This window comes from Phoca vitulina, unplaced genomic scaffold (assembly GCF_004348235.1).
Source record: "Phoca vitulina isolate PV1807 unplaced genomic scaffold, GSC_HSeal_1.0 scaffold32, whole genome shotgun sequence".
Taxonomy (NCBI): domain Eukaryota; kingdom Metazoa; phylum Chordata; class Mammalia; order Carnivora; family Phocidae; genus Phoca; species Phoca vitulina.
Window position 1 is genome coordinate 2,564,075 of NW_022589735.1, and position 17,251 is coordinate 2,581,325.

Below are 17,251 nucleotides of genomic sequence, written 5' to 3' on the forward strand. Positions count from 1 at the left end.
GCTTTCAGGATCTCTCACTCCTCTGGGTTTTTTCCTACTTGACTGGCTGCTCTGTTTCTTTGTTGATTGCTTTTCATGTTCTGAACCTTTGAAATTTGGAGTGGCTCAGTACCCAGTTCTCAGATTGCTTATTTTCATTCACTCCCTTGGTAATCTCATTTAGACTAATGATTTTAAAATACCATCTACATGCTAAAGATTCCAAAATTGTATCTCTAGGTGAGATCTTTCTCTTGAACTTAATTCCTTATATCGAGTTGTTTTACTTAACATTTACACTTGAAAATCTTAAAAGCATTTTGAACTTTACAGGCACCAAACTGAACTTACAATCTTGTCCACATATCTGATCTTCTTTTTGTCTTTAAAATCTCAATAAAGGACAATTTCTCCTTCCATATGCATAAGCCAAAAGCCTTTTGGGTCATCCTTGGTTTCTTTCACTGCACATCCAGTCTTTTACAGAGTCCTGTTTGCTATACCTTGAAAGTTTATCTGGAATCTGACCACTTTTTACCTTTTCTTCTGCCACCATGTAGGTGCAAACCCAACATTATTTCACCTAGATTAATAGATTAATATGGGCTCCTACCTGATACTTGGCCTCCCTGTGGTCTATTCTCAGCACAGCAGCCAGAGTGATTCTTTTAAAAGGAAAATTGTATAATGTCAGTTCTCTTCTTAGAACCTTCCAGTGCCATCTGGGTATAAAAATATGGGAGTAGGCACTACAGAAACACTAACAGACATCTCAGTATTAAGGTTCTGTCGGGATTGCTGTTTTCCCAGGTGTCCCCTGGTTTGCTTCTTCCTCTGATCCTGCAGATGTTTCCTCACTTTGACCTTTTCAGTATGGCCAGATCTCCTCATCACTCCATTTTAGTATTAGCAGGTGTTCCCATTGACCCACTCCTATCTAGTCCCTGAAGTTCCTGTCCTTCTCCCCCTTGTCCTTGAGTGTTATCACTGTTGCACATATCTTTTAAATTATTAGTTTATTGTTACTGTTATTGTCTTTCTCCCACCTTTAGACTGTAAATCCTCAACCTTCATGAATGTTGAAATTTTTATGTTTTGTTCATTATTGCATCCCCGTTATCTAAAACACATAGGTATTCATTAAGTATTTGTGGAATATATGACCAAACAAATGAATAACATCTGACACTTAGTGTGGGCATCTAAGTAAATTTGTTCTTGTTCTTCCTGTCTCGTCTTGTCTCTTCCTCTCTCTTCTCTTCCTCTCTGTTTTCCTCTCCTCCCCTTCCTCCCCTATCAGTAGGCTCCATACCCAATGTGAGAGTTGTGCTCTACCGACTGAGCCAGCCAGGTGCCCCCTAAGTAAATGTGTTGAATGAAATTGGTGTATGAATTACTTTGTAAAGAATGCAAGAATTATTTTTTTTCCAAAAACTTTATTTTTTATTTTTATTTTTTTTAAAGATTTTATTTATTTATTTGAGAGAGAGAGAATGAGAGAGAGCACATGAGAGGGGGGAGGGTCAGAGGGAGAAGCAGACTCCCCGCCGAGCAGGGAGCCTGATGTGGGACTCGATCCAGGGACTCCAGGATCATGACCTGAGCCGAAGGCAGTCGCTTAACCAACTGAGCCACCCAGGCGCCCCCAAAAACTTTTTTTAGAGCAGCTTTAGGTTTACAACAAAATTGACAGGGCGGTACAGTGATTTCCCATATGTTCCCTGCCCTGACACATGCACAGCCTCCCCCATTAGCACCGTCACTCACCTGAATGGTACATATTTTACCAGGAATGAACCTGCACTGACACATCATAATCACTCAAAGTCTAGTTTATCTTAAAGTTTATTCTTGATGTATATTTCAGTGGTTTGAACAAATGTATAATGACATGTATTCATTATAATATCGTACTCTGGTTTTTAAACTGTCCTAAAAATCCTCTGTGCTCTGTTCATCTCTCCCACCACCCTTGCAACCACTGATCTTTTTATTGTCTGCATAGTTTTGCCTTTTCCAGAATATCATATAGTTGGGGGCGCCTGGGTGGCTCAGTCGTTAAGTGTCTGCCTTCGGCTCAGGTCATGATCCCAGGGTCCTGGGATCGAGCCCCGCATCGGGCTCCCTGCTCAGCGGGGAGCCTGCTTCTCCCTCTCCCACTCCCCCTGCTTGTGTTCCCTCTCTCGCTGTCTCTCTCTCTCTCTCTGTCAAATAAATAAATAAAAATCTTAAAAAAAAAAAGGAATATCATATAGGTGGAATTGTGTAGTATGTAGTCTTTTCATATTGGCTTCTTTTACTTAATAATAATGCATTTAAGGTTCCTTCGTGTTTTCTTCATGGTTTGATAGCTCATTTCTTTTTAGTACTGAATCATATTCCATTGTTTCAGTGTACCACAATTTATTTATCCATTCGTCTAATGAAGGACATCTTGGTTGCTTAACTGACTTGCTTAACTGACTGCACCATCCAGGCACCCTAGATCTATACATTTTTAAATAGGTACAATAGTTGGTAGGGTAATTTGGACTATTTTTGAGGGGTTAAAACTGAAAATCAGTAGCCTGATCAGAGCTCACATCAAAATACTTATTATCGGGCACCTGGGTGGCTCAGATAGTTAAGCGTCTGCCTTCGGCTCAGGTCATGATCCCAGGGTCCTGGGATCGAGTCCTGCATCGGGCTCTCTGCTCCTTGGTAGCCTGCTTCTCCCTCTGCCTCTCTCTCTCTCTGTCTCTCATGAATAAATAAATAAAATCTTTAAAAAAAAAAAAAAAAACTTATTATCAGTAAACTTATCATAAAATCAATTCATTTCAAGATTCACAAGCTTTTATTGTTGGTACCTAACAGACTTACAGTTATTTATATCTTCCAAACACTGAGCAATTAGTGGAATGTAATCTTTTTTCAGAAGTGGAGGCCAGAAGTATTTGGGAAGCTCTAGCAGACAGCCAAGAAGAAGCGATAGATGATTGTCAGTTTGACTTGTGCTATTATGAGATCTTACTAGGTTTTGTTTTTTTTTGTTGTTTTTTTTTTTAAAGATTTATTTATTTATTTGTTTTTTTTTTTTTTTTTTTAAAGATTTTATTTATTTATTTGAGAGAGAGAGAATGAGAGAGAGAGAACACATGAGAGGGGATAGGGTCAGAGGACGAAGCAGACTCCCTGCCGAGCAGGGAGCCCGATGCGGGACTCGATCCAGGGACTCCAGGATCATGACCTGAGCCGAAGGCAGTCGCTTAACCAACTGAGCCACCCAGGCGCCCCGATTTATTTATTTATTTGTGAAAGAGAGTGGGTGGGCGCGCCTGAGCGTTCCCAGTGTGGGCGGGGCAGGGGGAGAGGGAGAGTGAGTCTTAAGCAGACTGCTGGCCTGGAAGCCTGGTGTGGGGCTCTATATCACAACCTGAGATGAAGATCTGAGCCAAAACCGAGTCTGACGCTTAACTGACTGAGTCACCCACGTGCCCCAGGTTTTTTATTTTTTCTTAACAGTTAAAAAAATATATAAAACCTCTCCCAGGAAACAGCCACTCAGTAACATGTTTGTTTGGTTGTTTTTAAATCCCAATCTCTCTCTTCTTTCTCTTTTTATTTTTAAAAATTGAGAAATAATTGTCATATAACATTGTATTAGTTTCTAGTTTTTTTATTTTATTTTATTTTATTTTATTTATTTATTTGAGACAGAATGAGAGAAAGAGAGCACATGAGAGGGGGGAGGGTCAGAGGGAGAGGCAGACTCCCTGCCGAGCAGGGAGCCCGATGCGGGACTCCATCCAGGGACTCCAGGATCATGATCTGAGCCGAAGGCAGTCACTTAACCAACTGAGCCACCCAGGCGCCCAGTTTCTAGTTATTTATCTGACAGAGAGAGAGAGCAAGAGAGTGCACATGCACAAGCAGGGGGAGTGGCAGGCAGAGGGAGAGGGAGAAGCAGGCTCCCCGTGGAGCAGGGAGCCTGATGCGGGGCTTGATCCCAGGACTCTGGGATCACGACCCAAGCTGAAGACAGATGCTCAACCAATTGAGCCACCCACGCACCCCAACATTATATTAGTTTCAAGTGTACAATGTAATGATTTTATGTGTGTATATATTGTGAAATGATCACAATAGGTAGTTAACATCCATCACCACACAGTTAAAAAGCTTTTTTTCTTGTGTTGAGATTTGTAAGATCTCCTCTCAGTAACGTTCATATATACAATACAGTATTATTATTTTTTTAAAGATTTTATTTGACAGATACATTGAGAGAGGGAACACAAGCAGGGGGAGTGGGAGAGGGAGAAGCAGGCTTCCCACGGAGCAGGGAGCCCGATGCGGGGCTCGATCCCAGGACCCTGGGATCATGACCTGAGCCGAAGGCAGACGCTTAACCACTGAGCCACCCAGGCGCCCCTACAATACAGTATTATTAAATGTAGTCACTAAGCTATACATTATATTCCTATGTCTTACTTGTTTTGTAATTGGAAGTTTGTACCTTTTGAGTACTTTGACCCATTTTGCCCACTCCCAAGTCCCTATCTCTGGCAACAACCAATCTGTTCTCTGTATCTATGAGGTTGTTTTTGTTTTGTTTATTTAGATGTCACATGTGAGATCATGTGACATTTGTCTTTCTCTGTCTGACTTAATTCACTTAGCATAATGCACTCGTGGTCCATCCATGTTGTGACCAATGGCAGAATTTCCTTCTCTTTTATGGCAAAATAATACTCCATTGTATAAATATATGCACTACATTTTCTTTATCCATTCATCCATTGATGGACACTTAGGTTGTTATCATGTTTTGGTTATTGAAAATAATGCCACAATGAACCTGGCCATGACGTTATCTTTTTGAAGTAGTGTTTTTGTTTCCTTTGGATAAATATCCAGAAGTGGAATTGCTGATAATCACATGTTCTAGTTTTCATTTTTTGAGGAACCTCCATACTGGTTTCCATAGTGGCCGGATCAGTTTACATTCCTACCAACAGTGTACTGTGATTCCCTTTCTCTACATGTTCGCCAGCACTTGTTATTTCTAGTCTTTTTGATAATAGCCTTTCTGACAGGTATGAGGTGCTATCTCATTGTGGTTTTGATTTGCATTTCTGTGATGATTAGTGATGTTGAGCACCTTTCATGTACCTTTGATGATCTGTGTATGTCGGGCAAATGTCTATTCAGGTCTTCTGCCCATTTTTTTCCCCCTCTGCCCATTTTTAAATCTGATTGTTTTTTCCTATTGAGTTGTATGAGGTCTTTTTCTTTTATACATTTTATACATCTTTTATACATATTAACTCATTGTCAGATATATTGTGGGTTTTTTGTTTTTTGTTTTGTTTTGTTTTGTTTTTTGAGAGAGCATGAGTGCATGTACTCGATCTGGGGGCGGGGCAGAGGGAGACGGGGAGAGAGAATCGCAAGCAGGCTCCATGCCCAGGCAGAGTCTGACGTGGGGCTCAATCTCATGATCCTGAGATCGTGACCTGAGCTGAATTCAAGAGTTGGATGCTTAACCGACTGAGCCACTCAAGCACCCCTGTCAGATACATTGTTTGCCAATATTTTCCCATTTGGTAGGTTGCCTTTTCATTTTGTTGATGGTTTCCTTTGCGGTAGAGACTTACTTACACATTGATCAATGGAAGAACTTTTCTTACTTAATAAACTGTTTAGTAAGAGTTTACAAAGCAAATGAAATGTGGAATGGAGTGGGGATATTTAGCTTATTTAAAAGAAGTAACTAGCGTGCTTGAGGAAAACTAGGTGGGTGGAGATGGGGAGATACAGAACTAAACAGTGTGGAAGTATCAATAATGAATGGATAAGGAATGGGGGGAGGCCACAGAAATTACTGGAAATGCCCATTAGGCTTTAATTAGCTCCTGGCATTTAGTCCTGACAGCCCCTAAACATTGGCAATATGATTATGCTGCAGCCGCTGCTCCCATGAGTGTGGCCTCCGCTGCTGCCGCTGCCGCTGCCGCCGCCACCCCCACCCCCACCCCCACCCCACCCCCACCACCCCCACCCCCACCCCCAACCCCCACCCCCACCACCCCCAACCCCCACCCCCAACCCCCACCCCACCCCCACCACCCCCAACCCCACCCCCACCACCACCACCACCAGCACCACCACCAGAGCTCTCTAGCTTACCTTAATGGGGGCCAGAGCACCTTAGACTTTCTTTTGAGGACCCTGATGGTTTGGCGGAAGAGTATGGGCTGTTTTGCCAGCTGATAATTTAGAAAAAACAAGCTCTTTCTCCCCATGTACAAAGGAATAAATGTTTTGTATAGAGTGAATTCTGAGGAAGTAAAATATTTTAGTTTCTCAAAAAAGTATTGTATATTTCTGTGTCTGTTAAATTGAAGTCTAGATATACTTTAACCTGACCCTAATACCTCTTTTTTTTTTTTTTTTGTCTTGGGGCATAATGTAGAAGATAACTCTGCACCTTACTCTGAATTTCATCTCCTTCTACACTGCTGGTGTTATCAGTGTATCAGCTTTTGTCTTCTGTTACTGCTTCTTTTATGTTGACTCCAATTGCTTTTTTTTTTTTTTTTTTAACTACTTTTCAGTATTCATTTAAAGAATTATGTTGCCTAGGGGCGCCTGGGTGGGTCAGTCGGTTAAGCGTCTGCCTTCAGCTCAGGTCGTGATCTCAGGGTCTTGGGATGGAGCCCTGCATCGGGCTCCCTGCTGAGCGGGGCATCTGCTTCTCCCTCTCCCCCTGGCCTTCCCTCCCCGACTCAGGCTCGCATGCTGTCTCTCTCTCTCTCCAATAAAGAAATAAAATTTTAAAAAGTATGTTGGAGTTGGTGATGTAATAGTATGCTTTTATAATAGAACTTTATAATTTTTTCTTCTAAGCTATTTCTTTTGATTCTCTCATAGTAACTGTAAGATAGGCAAGTAAATGATTGTTATTCTCATATTTGTGATAGCAAAGGTAGAGCTGGGACTTGAACCTGGTTCTTTGAATAAAACACCAAGGCTTATTTTAAATATTGGGTCTAGTAATGATTATTTCATGGGCCCATATTTAAGAATGCAAAGTTATATTCTAGACAGAAAGGTTGCTGAAGTCTGATGTCAGTGGTTCTCAAGTTTGAGTCTCAGGACCTCTTGATACTCTTAAAAGATAGTGAGTATCCCAGAAGGGTTTTGTTTACATGGGTATATCTATCAGTATTTACCACATTAGAAATTAAAATTGAAAATTAGAAAATGTTTATTAATTCACTCAAGGTACTATAAATATGGTTTTTTTTAAACTTAATAAACTATATAAAACATTTTGTACTCGAGGAATGGTATTGTTTTACATATTTACAAATACCATTAATGTTTGTCTGACTTAATAAAAGTCAAGTTGGATTCTCATACCTGCTTCTGCATTCAATCTATTGCTATAGGTTCTTTTTTTTTTTTTTTTAAGATTTTATTTATTTGACAGAGAGATAGCAAGAGCAGGAACACAACCAGGGGGAGTGGGAGAGGGAGAAGCAGGGAGCGCGATGTGGGGCTCGATCCCAGGACCCTGGGATCATGACCTGAGCCGAAGGCAGACGCTTAATGACTGAGCCACCCAGACACCCTATTGCTGTAGGTTCTTTTGTTTGAAGTGCGTGAAGACAGTTCAGCCTCACAGAGATACATAGTTGGAAAAGGAAGAAGTAATTGAATAGCTTTTTCCAGATAATTATGAACTGTCTTTCATATTAAAACTGGACAAGTGGTAGTTTCTTAAGAATCCAACTATCTGTTGATTTCAGAGGTGATCATCAGAAACATTGAGAAGTTTACCTAATTTGTAGTAATGGACAGGATATTTGTATTAGACTCAGTGAGTATCTATTTGGGGAAGGAATAGGGATGGGATGGTGTCACTAAACTCATTAGAAAATAGGGGGAGTGTTCATATGTGTTTCTGAGGTTTACAGTTGTTATTTCGAATGTATGTAATAAAGGGATCTGGTGAACCAAATGATTCATCTGTTACCTGCTAAGAAGTTACCAACTTAACCTGTTTGTGGCTGAGAAGAAAGAGAAGGAGGATTTGTCAGGTGGGACCACATGGCTGTCCTTTTTGGAGGAAGGAATTCTAAGGACGGAAAAGGAATGTGATAGTAAGAGTAGTACCCCTTACCTAACAGTGTAGTGAGAATGCAGGGTCTGCATTTCATACACACGCACATGCCTCAGGTTTTGAGGAAGATAAATTACTGTCTTTAAAAAGAGGTGCCAACACCTATAGACTGTTATGAAGAATTAAAAGGGGGCATTTGACTAACTTGTAGTCTAATACCGTAGTTGAGGTTGGAGACTTCCTGTAGTACATGAGTGTTGGGAGTTCCGTTGACACAGCGGTGGTGTTGTTTGTTGTCAGTCTGTAGGTGTACTGTTAGAGCCGTGCGGTGACCGTGGTGATGGTGAAGATGGCTGTCTGGAGGGGTAAGCATTTTCTCTCATTACTCATTAATCATTTTGAGAATTGGAGCCCTTGACAGATTTGGGGGTGAGAATTTTTAGCTGAATTTATCTGTTATGACATACATTTTTGATAATCTAAAAAACCAACTTCTTGTTTTAATGGTAAGCATAAAACATACTTATAAATATTCAGAGGGGCTACAGGTTCAGACAGACATTAGTTATAACTTGGAAAACATTCTGAGGGAAGAACAGAGCCTTCTTGGAGACACTCCAAACTTTCAGTTGATTTGTAGAACAACTGGGAATTTATTGATATTCTGAATATACCTTTCATTGAGTTAATTCATAGTCTTAGAACTGTGGATAACTAACTGAAAGATTATAGCATATTTGCTTTACCACATTTGTACAGGATATTTTTGTTCCTTTCCAGCTTCTCCTTGGTGTATCCCAGTATAGTCTTACGCAGGTTGTGCTTGTTTACATCCTTGGCCAGCAAAAATGGGAGGGAGATACTGAGGCAATGAGTATTTCAGCCATATATAGTCACCATAGATACTCGATAGATACAGTCCTTTTGAGCAGAAGCTTTCTAGAATGTTTTAAGTCACTGAATAGGTTTTGGGTCCTGTTACCCTTTTTCTGATTCTTTGAGACCTTGTCAAGCAGTGTATATTACAACTTGCCTAGGAAAGATGATTTGATATTCAGAAAACAGATTTGTAATGAATGCAGACTAGATTGTAAATACTGAGGATTCTCAAACATTACTGATTTGGTGATAGCTTGTTGGCAAGGGTAAACTTGTGTTAATGCCATTGTCTCTCTTAATTGTGAGTAGGAATCCTGTTCTCTGAGGGTAAGTAAATTCTTTGGAGCCATGTCTCTGGAGTGTCTCCATACTCTGAAGGTCCACAGATTTCCTGCTTACAGCAGTTCCTTGTGCTTCCTTTCAGGAGGCAGGAATGATCCTCTTCCAGCCCAGGGAGTATTGGAGCTATGGGCTGAAGATATAAGATAAACAGGCATCCCCAGAATGATGACATCTGGATTTGGTAGAACAATAAGGATCCATTTAGTGAGGACTCAATCTTTTTGGAAAAGCTCTTTCCTCTTCAACTTGTGTATAGGTTAGCAAACTTGTTTTTAGATCCAAAGAGTTTCTTGGTTAGATGGATTACATTTTGCATGCTTAACACTCATGTTTCTCAAATTTAGATGATTGGGTCTTTTGTAGTCTCAAGGTAGAATGTAGCTCATTCCACCATTTGTTCCCACTCTAAGCAAGGGAAGGCCTTTGAGCTTGCCAGGGAATTCAGTTCATTTCTTATGCTCAGCAAGAATAAGATAATTATGCATATGAGGAGATGACTTGCCATAGTTAGATCAAGACCTGTCATCTGGGTACACACTGTTAAGGCAGGGTACAAGCAGCATCTGTGTGTACCATTGTAAATTGCCACCATATTTTGGGGGAGAAGAAATTTCCCACAGTAGGTATATTGCTAACCTACTATAATACCAGATGCTCTGTTGACTGGTCAGATAGGGAGAGATCATTTGTGACAGCTCGCTCTAATATTTGTTCTAAATAGGGGTTCATTTTTATGGGGGGTATAAGAGGTGAATTGAAATTTTTAAACATTTCTTTTTTTACATGTTACCATTATGTTTTGAGCAAGGAGAGGTTTAGAAGTAGTAATCTTGTTCTGATTGTGATAGAACACAATCAGATTTAAAATACAGGACCATAAGAAAATACATGTATATAGGACCATCACTGTACTTTAAAAAAAAAATCTTCTTTAAAATAAAAAAAAGTCCCGGAGTGGGGGATAATAAAGCTATTTGGTTAAAAGTAATATTTACTTTACAAAATCTTTTCCATTATACATTCAACCCTTTTGGTTTCTATTTATTGTGGATTTTAATTTTACTTTTAAAATGTTTTTCTTTTGGGGGGGTGGTTGTGTGGGAGGGTGGAGAATGTTACTTAATTTTTCTAAATCTGAAGTAATTCTGTGGATCTTTTCAGTAGTGTGTGATTTTCAGATATAGGGCTCCAAAGAATGGGCATATGTCCAGTTGTCATTTTCTTCTCTCATATTATAAATGCTAACTATTTGGGGAAGAGAGGAATCTAGGTAAGAATTGTACAATGATAGTAACCTACTTATTCCTAAAAGACTAATAACTGTACTTGTATTTTTAGGAAAGAATATGTGTCATTTGACAGTGATACATTATCACACTTGATTCTGGTAAGATTTTTTTCTTGTGGTTCTTACAAATTTGACTAGGTTTAACCTACCAATTATTATACCTGGCCTTTAACGCTTGGGTTGAATAGGTTTAAAGGAGATGTAAATACAGATTCTCTTACCAGATATTTTACAGTTAAGCAGCGACTTAATTTGTCACTTTTGGTTACAGGTAACTTGGTTATAAAAACATTTTCCTGAATTTGGGATCCAAACTTTGTCTTCTAGTAGTACATATTATAAAACGGCAGATGTGTGTTTGAAAATAGTTTGGATGGTGGGAGTGGGACAGCTGAGTATAGAGGCACAGTAGTACACTAATGGAGACCATACAAGGATATACGCTGCTTGTTTTTAAGCTGAGTGAGAAAAGCTTTGTGGTTGTGAAATGTATTCTTTATTTTAAAATACAGGATTCTAGTAGCAAGATATGTGATTTGAATGCCAACACTGAATCAGAAGTGCCAGGAGGTCAAAGTGTTGGTGTTCAAGGGGAAGCAGCATGTGGAACCCAAATTCCACATTTAGATCTGAAGAACGTTTCTGATGGTGATAAATGGGAAGGTAATTTTAGCCACACGTTATTTTCCTGATACTGTTATTTGTAACTGAAATTACCTAAAGCAATAATGAGACTACTGCTCTTTTCTGGACAATCTTACTCATTTTGACTTTCTGTTCTCTCTTTCATGTAAGAGGAGTGAGTGAATGTTGTTACTCAGATGCATTAATGAGATTGTAGGGCAACTATCGCATATGAACTTGAAGTTCTTATCTGATCCATTAGCTTTGAAGATGAAGTTAGAACTGATTGAAAAAATAAAATCCCCCAGGATAGGCTTTTGTTCATTGTTAAACCAGGTGCTATTTCCCATTCTTTGAAAATCTCACGTTAGGGCTTGGAGATCTCACCACTTTAAACAGAGGGCTTATATGTAACTATGTTTCCTTAATGATCATCAGGAAGCCTTTTTTTTTTCCCCCAAAATGATCTTTGAAGGCATTTCTAAGCAAATACTGTACCATATCCCCACATCTGTGTATTAGATTATATAAGCATGGGAACGGTCCTAACAGTTTTTACAAAGGAGAAAAAGTTTAAATTTAAAAAGCAAGCCACCTGTGTGTGTGTGTGTGTGTGTGTGTGTGTGTGTGTGTGTATATATGTCAGAACTCAGTAAATGTGTACTTAAGACTTGTATTTCATTGTATAAGTTTTTCTTTTTTTAATCAAATGATGCAAAACCTAAATAAATACTGAACTCCAGTGAATGACTTGCATGCTGAAGTGTTTATAGGGAAGTATATCATTACCTGCAGTTTACTTTGAAATCCATGAAAAAAATAAGATGGTTAATGGGATGGAGAAATATTAAAAAGCAGGTATAGTAAAATATTAATGGTTGAATCTAGATGATTGGTGTATCGATGTTCACTGTAAAATTTTTTCAAGTTTATTGTATATTTATAAACTTTCAAATGTTGGGGGTGGGGGAGTGGAAGCCAGCAACAAATTTGAATTTAGGAGTCCTGTATCATACACCTTCCTAGGTAAAGAGACATTGAGACAACTCGGGATTCTTCCAAGTTACTTATTTGTTCACTTGGCTGAAGTTCCCTTGGTTACCTCCCCTTTGGCAAGTTAGCTGACGACATAGAGTGGTCATACCGAGAGCCGCAGGGCTAATACTGCAGGCTCCTTTTGCTACCTCAGGTCTATTCATTTGATCACAGTTGGGAGTTTTTATTTATTTATTTTTTAAGGTATAGCCAATTTTTTTTTTTAAAGCCCCAACCAAGTCATTGTCTGTGCCAATCTTTATTGCTGTCTCTCCACCCCCCTTCCTTTTTTTTTTTTTTTTTTTTTGTTCTAGATGTTTGGCATGCCTAGTGGCATATTATGTGTCTTAACTTCGACTAAATTAGGAAGTTGTCTTTATTTTGCTTTGTTCTGGGTTATTTAGGATGTTTGGAATTTATGAAGATGCTCCCCAGAATTAGGGGATATGTTAGCATCCTGGTGGCAGTAAAGATCAACCGTCCCTTTCATTTATTTATCCTGACATAGTCACTGAAAAGAAGTGATGGTCAACAGAGCAACCATGGAGCCAGCCGAAGTAGGAGAGGGGTCTCTGAACGTTGAGGCTGGGATTCTGACAGAGTGCTGATGCTTCTCCGTTTTGGAGGACGCAGATTAATAGCTCTTCATAATCTTTGGCCTGGGCACTCTGATCTTAAGTTTTAAGCATAGAAGAGCACTTGTTTTCCATTGTCTGAGGAGATAGAACTTTCTGTGTTCAGCCTCGCTTTCTGGATGCCTCCCTAAAGCGAATTTAATGCCGAGCTCAGCTCACTGTTTCCCTGTCAGAATCCTCCCCTTACAGCTTGTGGAAAGTAATTGTAGACCTCTGATTTTCAGTGCCTCAGCTCACCTGCTATAAACCTGGCTCAACAGCTGTGACAAATCCACATAGACCACCTGCTGGCTTTTACAGGAATAGGGGTTAGTGACTTTCAGAGAGCCACTGGTAGTAGACATTTGAGTGAACTTCTCAGCCATGAACCCTGCATGTGCTTGGAAGAGTGGCTGTTAGCAGACTATGTTGTTCCTTCCAACTTTGCCACCAATACAAAGATTGATTTTCTGTATCTAGGAATTAGGATGTTCTAATGAAAGTCAAGGTTCCTTAAGAGGCCAAATTACTTTAGACCCTAGATACCTTGGAATCAGAGACCTACTTTGTTTGATGTGCCTCTTAAAAGAGAAGTGGGGTCACTCCAAATAGAAGCCCACCTCCCTCTTCCTTAGTATGTGGGTTTTGTGTTTTGTATTGCTCAAAGGATAGTCAGCAGAATGCAGTTGGCAAGCAGGTAGCACATGTCCACCAGCAGTATGAATTTGTAGCAGCCGGTCAGAAGGTTTTGGCTTTTAATACAAGTGGGCAGTATCTTTCCTTCAGACTTTCTCCTGCTAAAACTCTTGAATGAAATACAAGTAGGGTCTTTCCAAAGAGCAAACTAAGGAGATATTTTTCTGTCAAATCAATTAAATTGAAAAGCTTCAAACAGTACTTGGTTAAGAGTTTCCATTTCTTCAGTTTTATGTTTGAGTTTTAATAAAACAGCACTACTTTGATTTTTTTGCCTTGCTTGCTGAAATGGAAATGTATGTTGTGTTTGTTTTTAAAGTTTGGTTAGTAGTAATTTCTTTGAATAAAGTTTTTGAGCAGAATGCCTAACTGGTTTTAGGGAAATGTTTTTGGTATCTTTGGCTTTGTGTTAGTTATGTGTATGGTTTGTTCTGACTGTGCTGTGTGTTCACTTTAGTATTTTTTGCCATTTTTTCCATTTTATTAGCGTCATGCCCTATCACTTTTCCCCTCATTGATTTCAAAACAATGCATCTGCAGAGAGATGGGGAGGGTAAGTATGGTTCACCATAGTTTAGTTTTTTTGCCTTTTGATGGTTCACTTTGTTTGCCTTTTTATAAGCCCTTCTCCTGCTGTCCCCGTATATTAGGAAAACTGTTCTGGGTTAAAAATGATACCCAGAAATAATTGTTTTTGTTACTTCCCTCTTAAAACAGGTGATTTCTCACAAAATGTTTATTACCAGTTATTTGCTGGGAAGCAGGTACAAGGGTTGCTTTGAAAATCACTTTATTGCTGGGTTTATTGTGGGATTGCACGCTTTGTACTCAATTTTTAGTTATCAGATTGATCTGGGCTTTAAAAACTAACTAAATTATGTTCTTATTACCCTGGAAAAATTATGTAATGCTTTAAATTGCTAATATGTAAAGTTAAACTAAATTACTAAAGTAGTAATCCTTAGCTATTGTGTGAAGAAAAAGAAAACATCAGTCTAATTTTTGACACTGTCAGGCCATCTTTGCATCCAGAAATACTTAAAAACTCACTTTTGCTATTGTTAATAGTCATATATCAAAGTTTTAAATTGTAGTTATAAATAAAGTTAGTGTATAGATGGAAAAGTTTTTCCCCTCTTCTGGATTCCAGTGATACTTGTATTTTTGTATTTGGAGTATATTTGTGGATTGTATGTTTATCTGTATGTGTTCTGTATGTAATCAAACCTTACATGGGCACAGACATCAAATATATCGACGTGGGTTCATTTGAGAACATACAGGATAACTCCAGTAAGATAAATGTGCTTAAGGTCTAGTGCTGTTAAATTTTGTCTTGATAATACTGTTAAGTGTTTAATTACTAAGATATGTATTAAACATAGAAATCTTGTAATAGAAAATAACAACCACAACTTAATGTTAGAGGCCAGGTGCTGTCAGGTAGAGTTAGCTGCTCATTTGGAAATGTTAAGAATTCTTTTGGAGTCAGAGAGCTCCATTTGGTGAGTGTTGTGAATAGCATGGGGAATAGCTTCCTTCCACTTTTAAGATAGTCACTTGACAGTGAGTGATAGCTTTTTCACCTGGCAGCTATTGAGGACTGTTTCTGTTTGTAAAACAGCACTTGAAACTTAATATCTAATATAACTTTAAAGAGCTTGACAGTGTCCTTCTTTGCTTTGTGACTGGGTTCAGAAATTTAAGGTATAACTCTTTATGGGAAAATAAAACTCTGAGCTAAAAAAAAAAAAAGCGTAGAAAATTAGAAACTGTAGTAGGCTTTATGAAGATCCTATATATCCCTTTTTTTTTTTTAAAGTATATAACAAATATTATATGAACCACTACATAATGATATGATTTAAAGAAAATACAGCTGATAATTGTGTGACTTTTTTTTCCATGTGGAACCAAGAGACCCATGGTACTATTCTTTGTGTTTGTTTTACAGAGCCGTTTCCTGCTTTTAAGTCTTGGCAGGAAGACTCTGAGTCTGGAGAAGCTCAGCTCTCTCCACAAGCTGGAAGAATGAATCATCACCCCCTGGAAGAGGACTGTCCTCCGGTATTATCACATCGTAGTTTAGATTTTGGGCAAAGCCAGCGTTTCCTACATGATCCAGAAACATTGGATTCCTCATCTAAGGCACTTTCTTTTACTAGGTACATTATTTTTATATACTTATGAGAGGCGATTCTTATTATGTCACCAGATCCTTTGAAAGATTTAATCCTCCAGACTTAGAGTTCAAAGCTTTCCCCCTGTATCATGAAAAACGTTTTTTGTAATTTTTTGGAGGGGGCTCGTAAATTCTGAGTTCATTGAGGTATAGAGGTTTGCTTTCTCATAGACATTTCCTCATAGTGTACATACTCATTTTTTCACCTATGACTGAAATACAGAACTTTGGAAGGGAACCAGCAAGTGGAACTCACCAATCCCTAATGTTTTTATTGTCAAGACTTTAAATTGATTCTGAATGTCAAAACCTTTCCTTTGCAGTTTGAACACAAAATGAACTCTGAGCTGCTAGGCATCTTTGTTTCTTTTCTGCCTTTGTCCAGACAACTTTTGAGTGGTTTATACATTGTTTTCAACAGCACTTGTGTTGGCTACTGGTGTGGTCTCTAAAACTATAGTGTAAGGTTTTTTTGGTGTTTTTTGTTTGTTTGTTTGTTTGTTTGTTTTACACTACCTGACCTTTAGTGTTCAAGCCCCACTATGGGTATAGAGATAACTTAAAAATAAAATTAAAAAAAATTCTGTTGGTTTCAGGTGTACATCATAGTAATTTGATAGTTTTGTACATTGAAATGAACCCCATGATAGGTCTAGCTACCATCTGTAATAACTTGAAATTTTAACTAACACTCTTGTTTTAATTCAGGATTCGAAGATCATCCTTCAGTTCAAAAGATGAGAAAAGAGAAGACAGAACACCATATCAGTTGGTCAAGAAACTTCAGAAAAAAATTAGACAATTTGAGGAACAGTTTGAAAGGGAAAGAAATAGCAAGGTAAGTTTGTAGCATTGTCCAGGGTTTGGCAGATCTATTGGAATTGGGAGGAGGTTCTTTGGAGAGCATTAGTCCATCTCTTTTCTTAGATAATGAAGTTAAGGTGTACAGAGAAATAGTGATCATGTAGATCTGAGATTGTATAGATCCATAGCTGCCTCATTTCCAGGCCAGTATTCTTACCAGTGCATCTTTATATTTCAATTGGCAAAAAAAGCTTGTATAATTTTTATTTTTTAATTTTTTTTATTTTTTTAATTTTTTTAAGATTTTATTTATTTGACAGAGAGAGACACAGCGAGAGAGGGAACACAAGGAGGGGGAGTGGGAGAGGGAGAAGCAGGCCTCCCGCAGAGCAGGGAGCCCGATGCGGGGCTCGATCCCAGGACCCTGAGATCATGACCCGAGCCGAAGGCAGACGCTTAACGACTGAGCCACCCAGGCGCCCCAAGCTTGTATAATTTTTAAAGGAAATACTTTACATTGACAAATCACATTAATGCTATTTCTGCTTCCTCAAAAACCACAAATAGCAAGTGGGGACAGGAGGGAGGAGGTGGTAGGGAGGGTGAAAGATATTTAATGATTAGAACATGTGAAGTGGAAAGAATCCTATACTTTGAGTCAGAAGACCTGTATTCAAATCTGGCTTTCGTCATTTGCT

At 38.8% G+C, this 17,251-nt stretch overlaps 1 protein-coding gene across 5 annotated transcripts in view; it reads left to right on the forward strand.

The window, feature by feature from the left end:
* Positions 1-17,251, forward strand: part of FAM13B (family with sequence similarity 13 member B) — a 144,551-nt gene that overhangs the window by 114,870 nt on the left and 12,430 nt on the right. For 3 of the 5 annotated variants that reach the window (XM_032425107.1, XM_032425106.1, XM_032425109.1), the window contains 6 exons: positions 8,390-8,454; positions 10,649-10,697; positions 11,111-11,261; positions 14,055-14,120; positions 15,522-15,732; positions 16,458-16,587. In XM_032425107.1, coding sequence (XP_032280998.1) covers positions 8,390-8,454; positions 10,649-10,697; positions 11,111-11,261; positions 14,055-14,120; positions 15,522-15,732; positions 16,458-16,587 — 672 coding nt within the window. The remainder of the gene's footprint in view (positions 1-8,389; positions 8,455-10,648; positions 10,698-11,110; positions 11,262-14,054; positions 14,121-15,521; positions 15,733-16,457; positions 16,588-17,251) is intronic. The other 2 variants (XM_032425108.1, XM_032425110.1) reach the window with 1 other exon arrangement.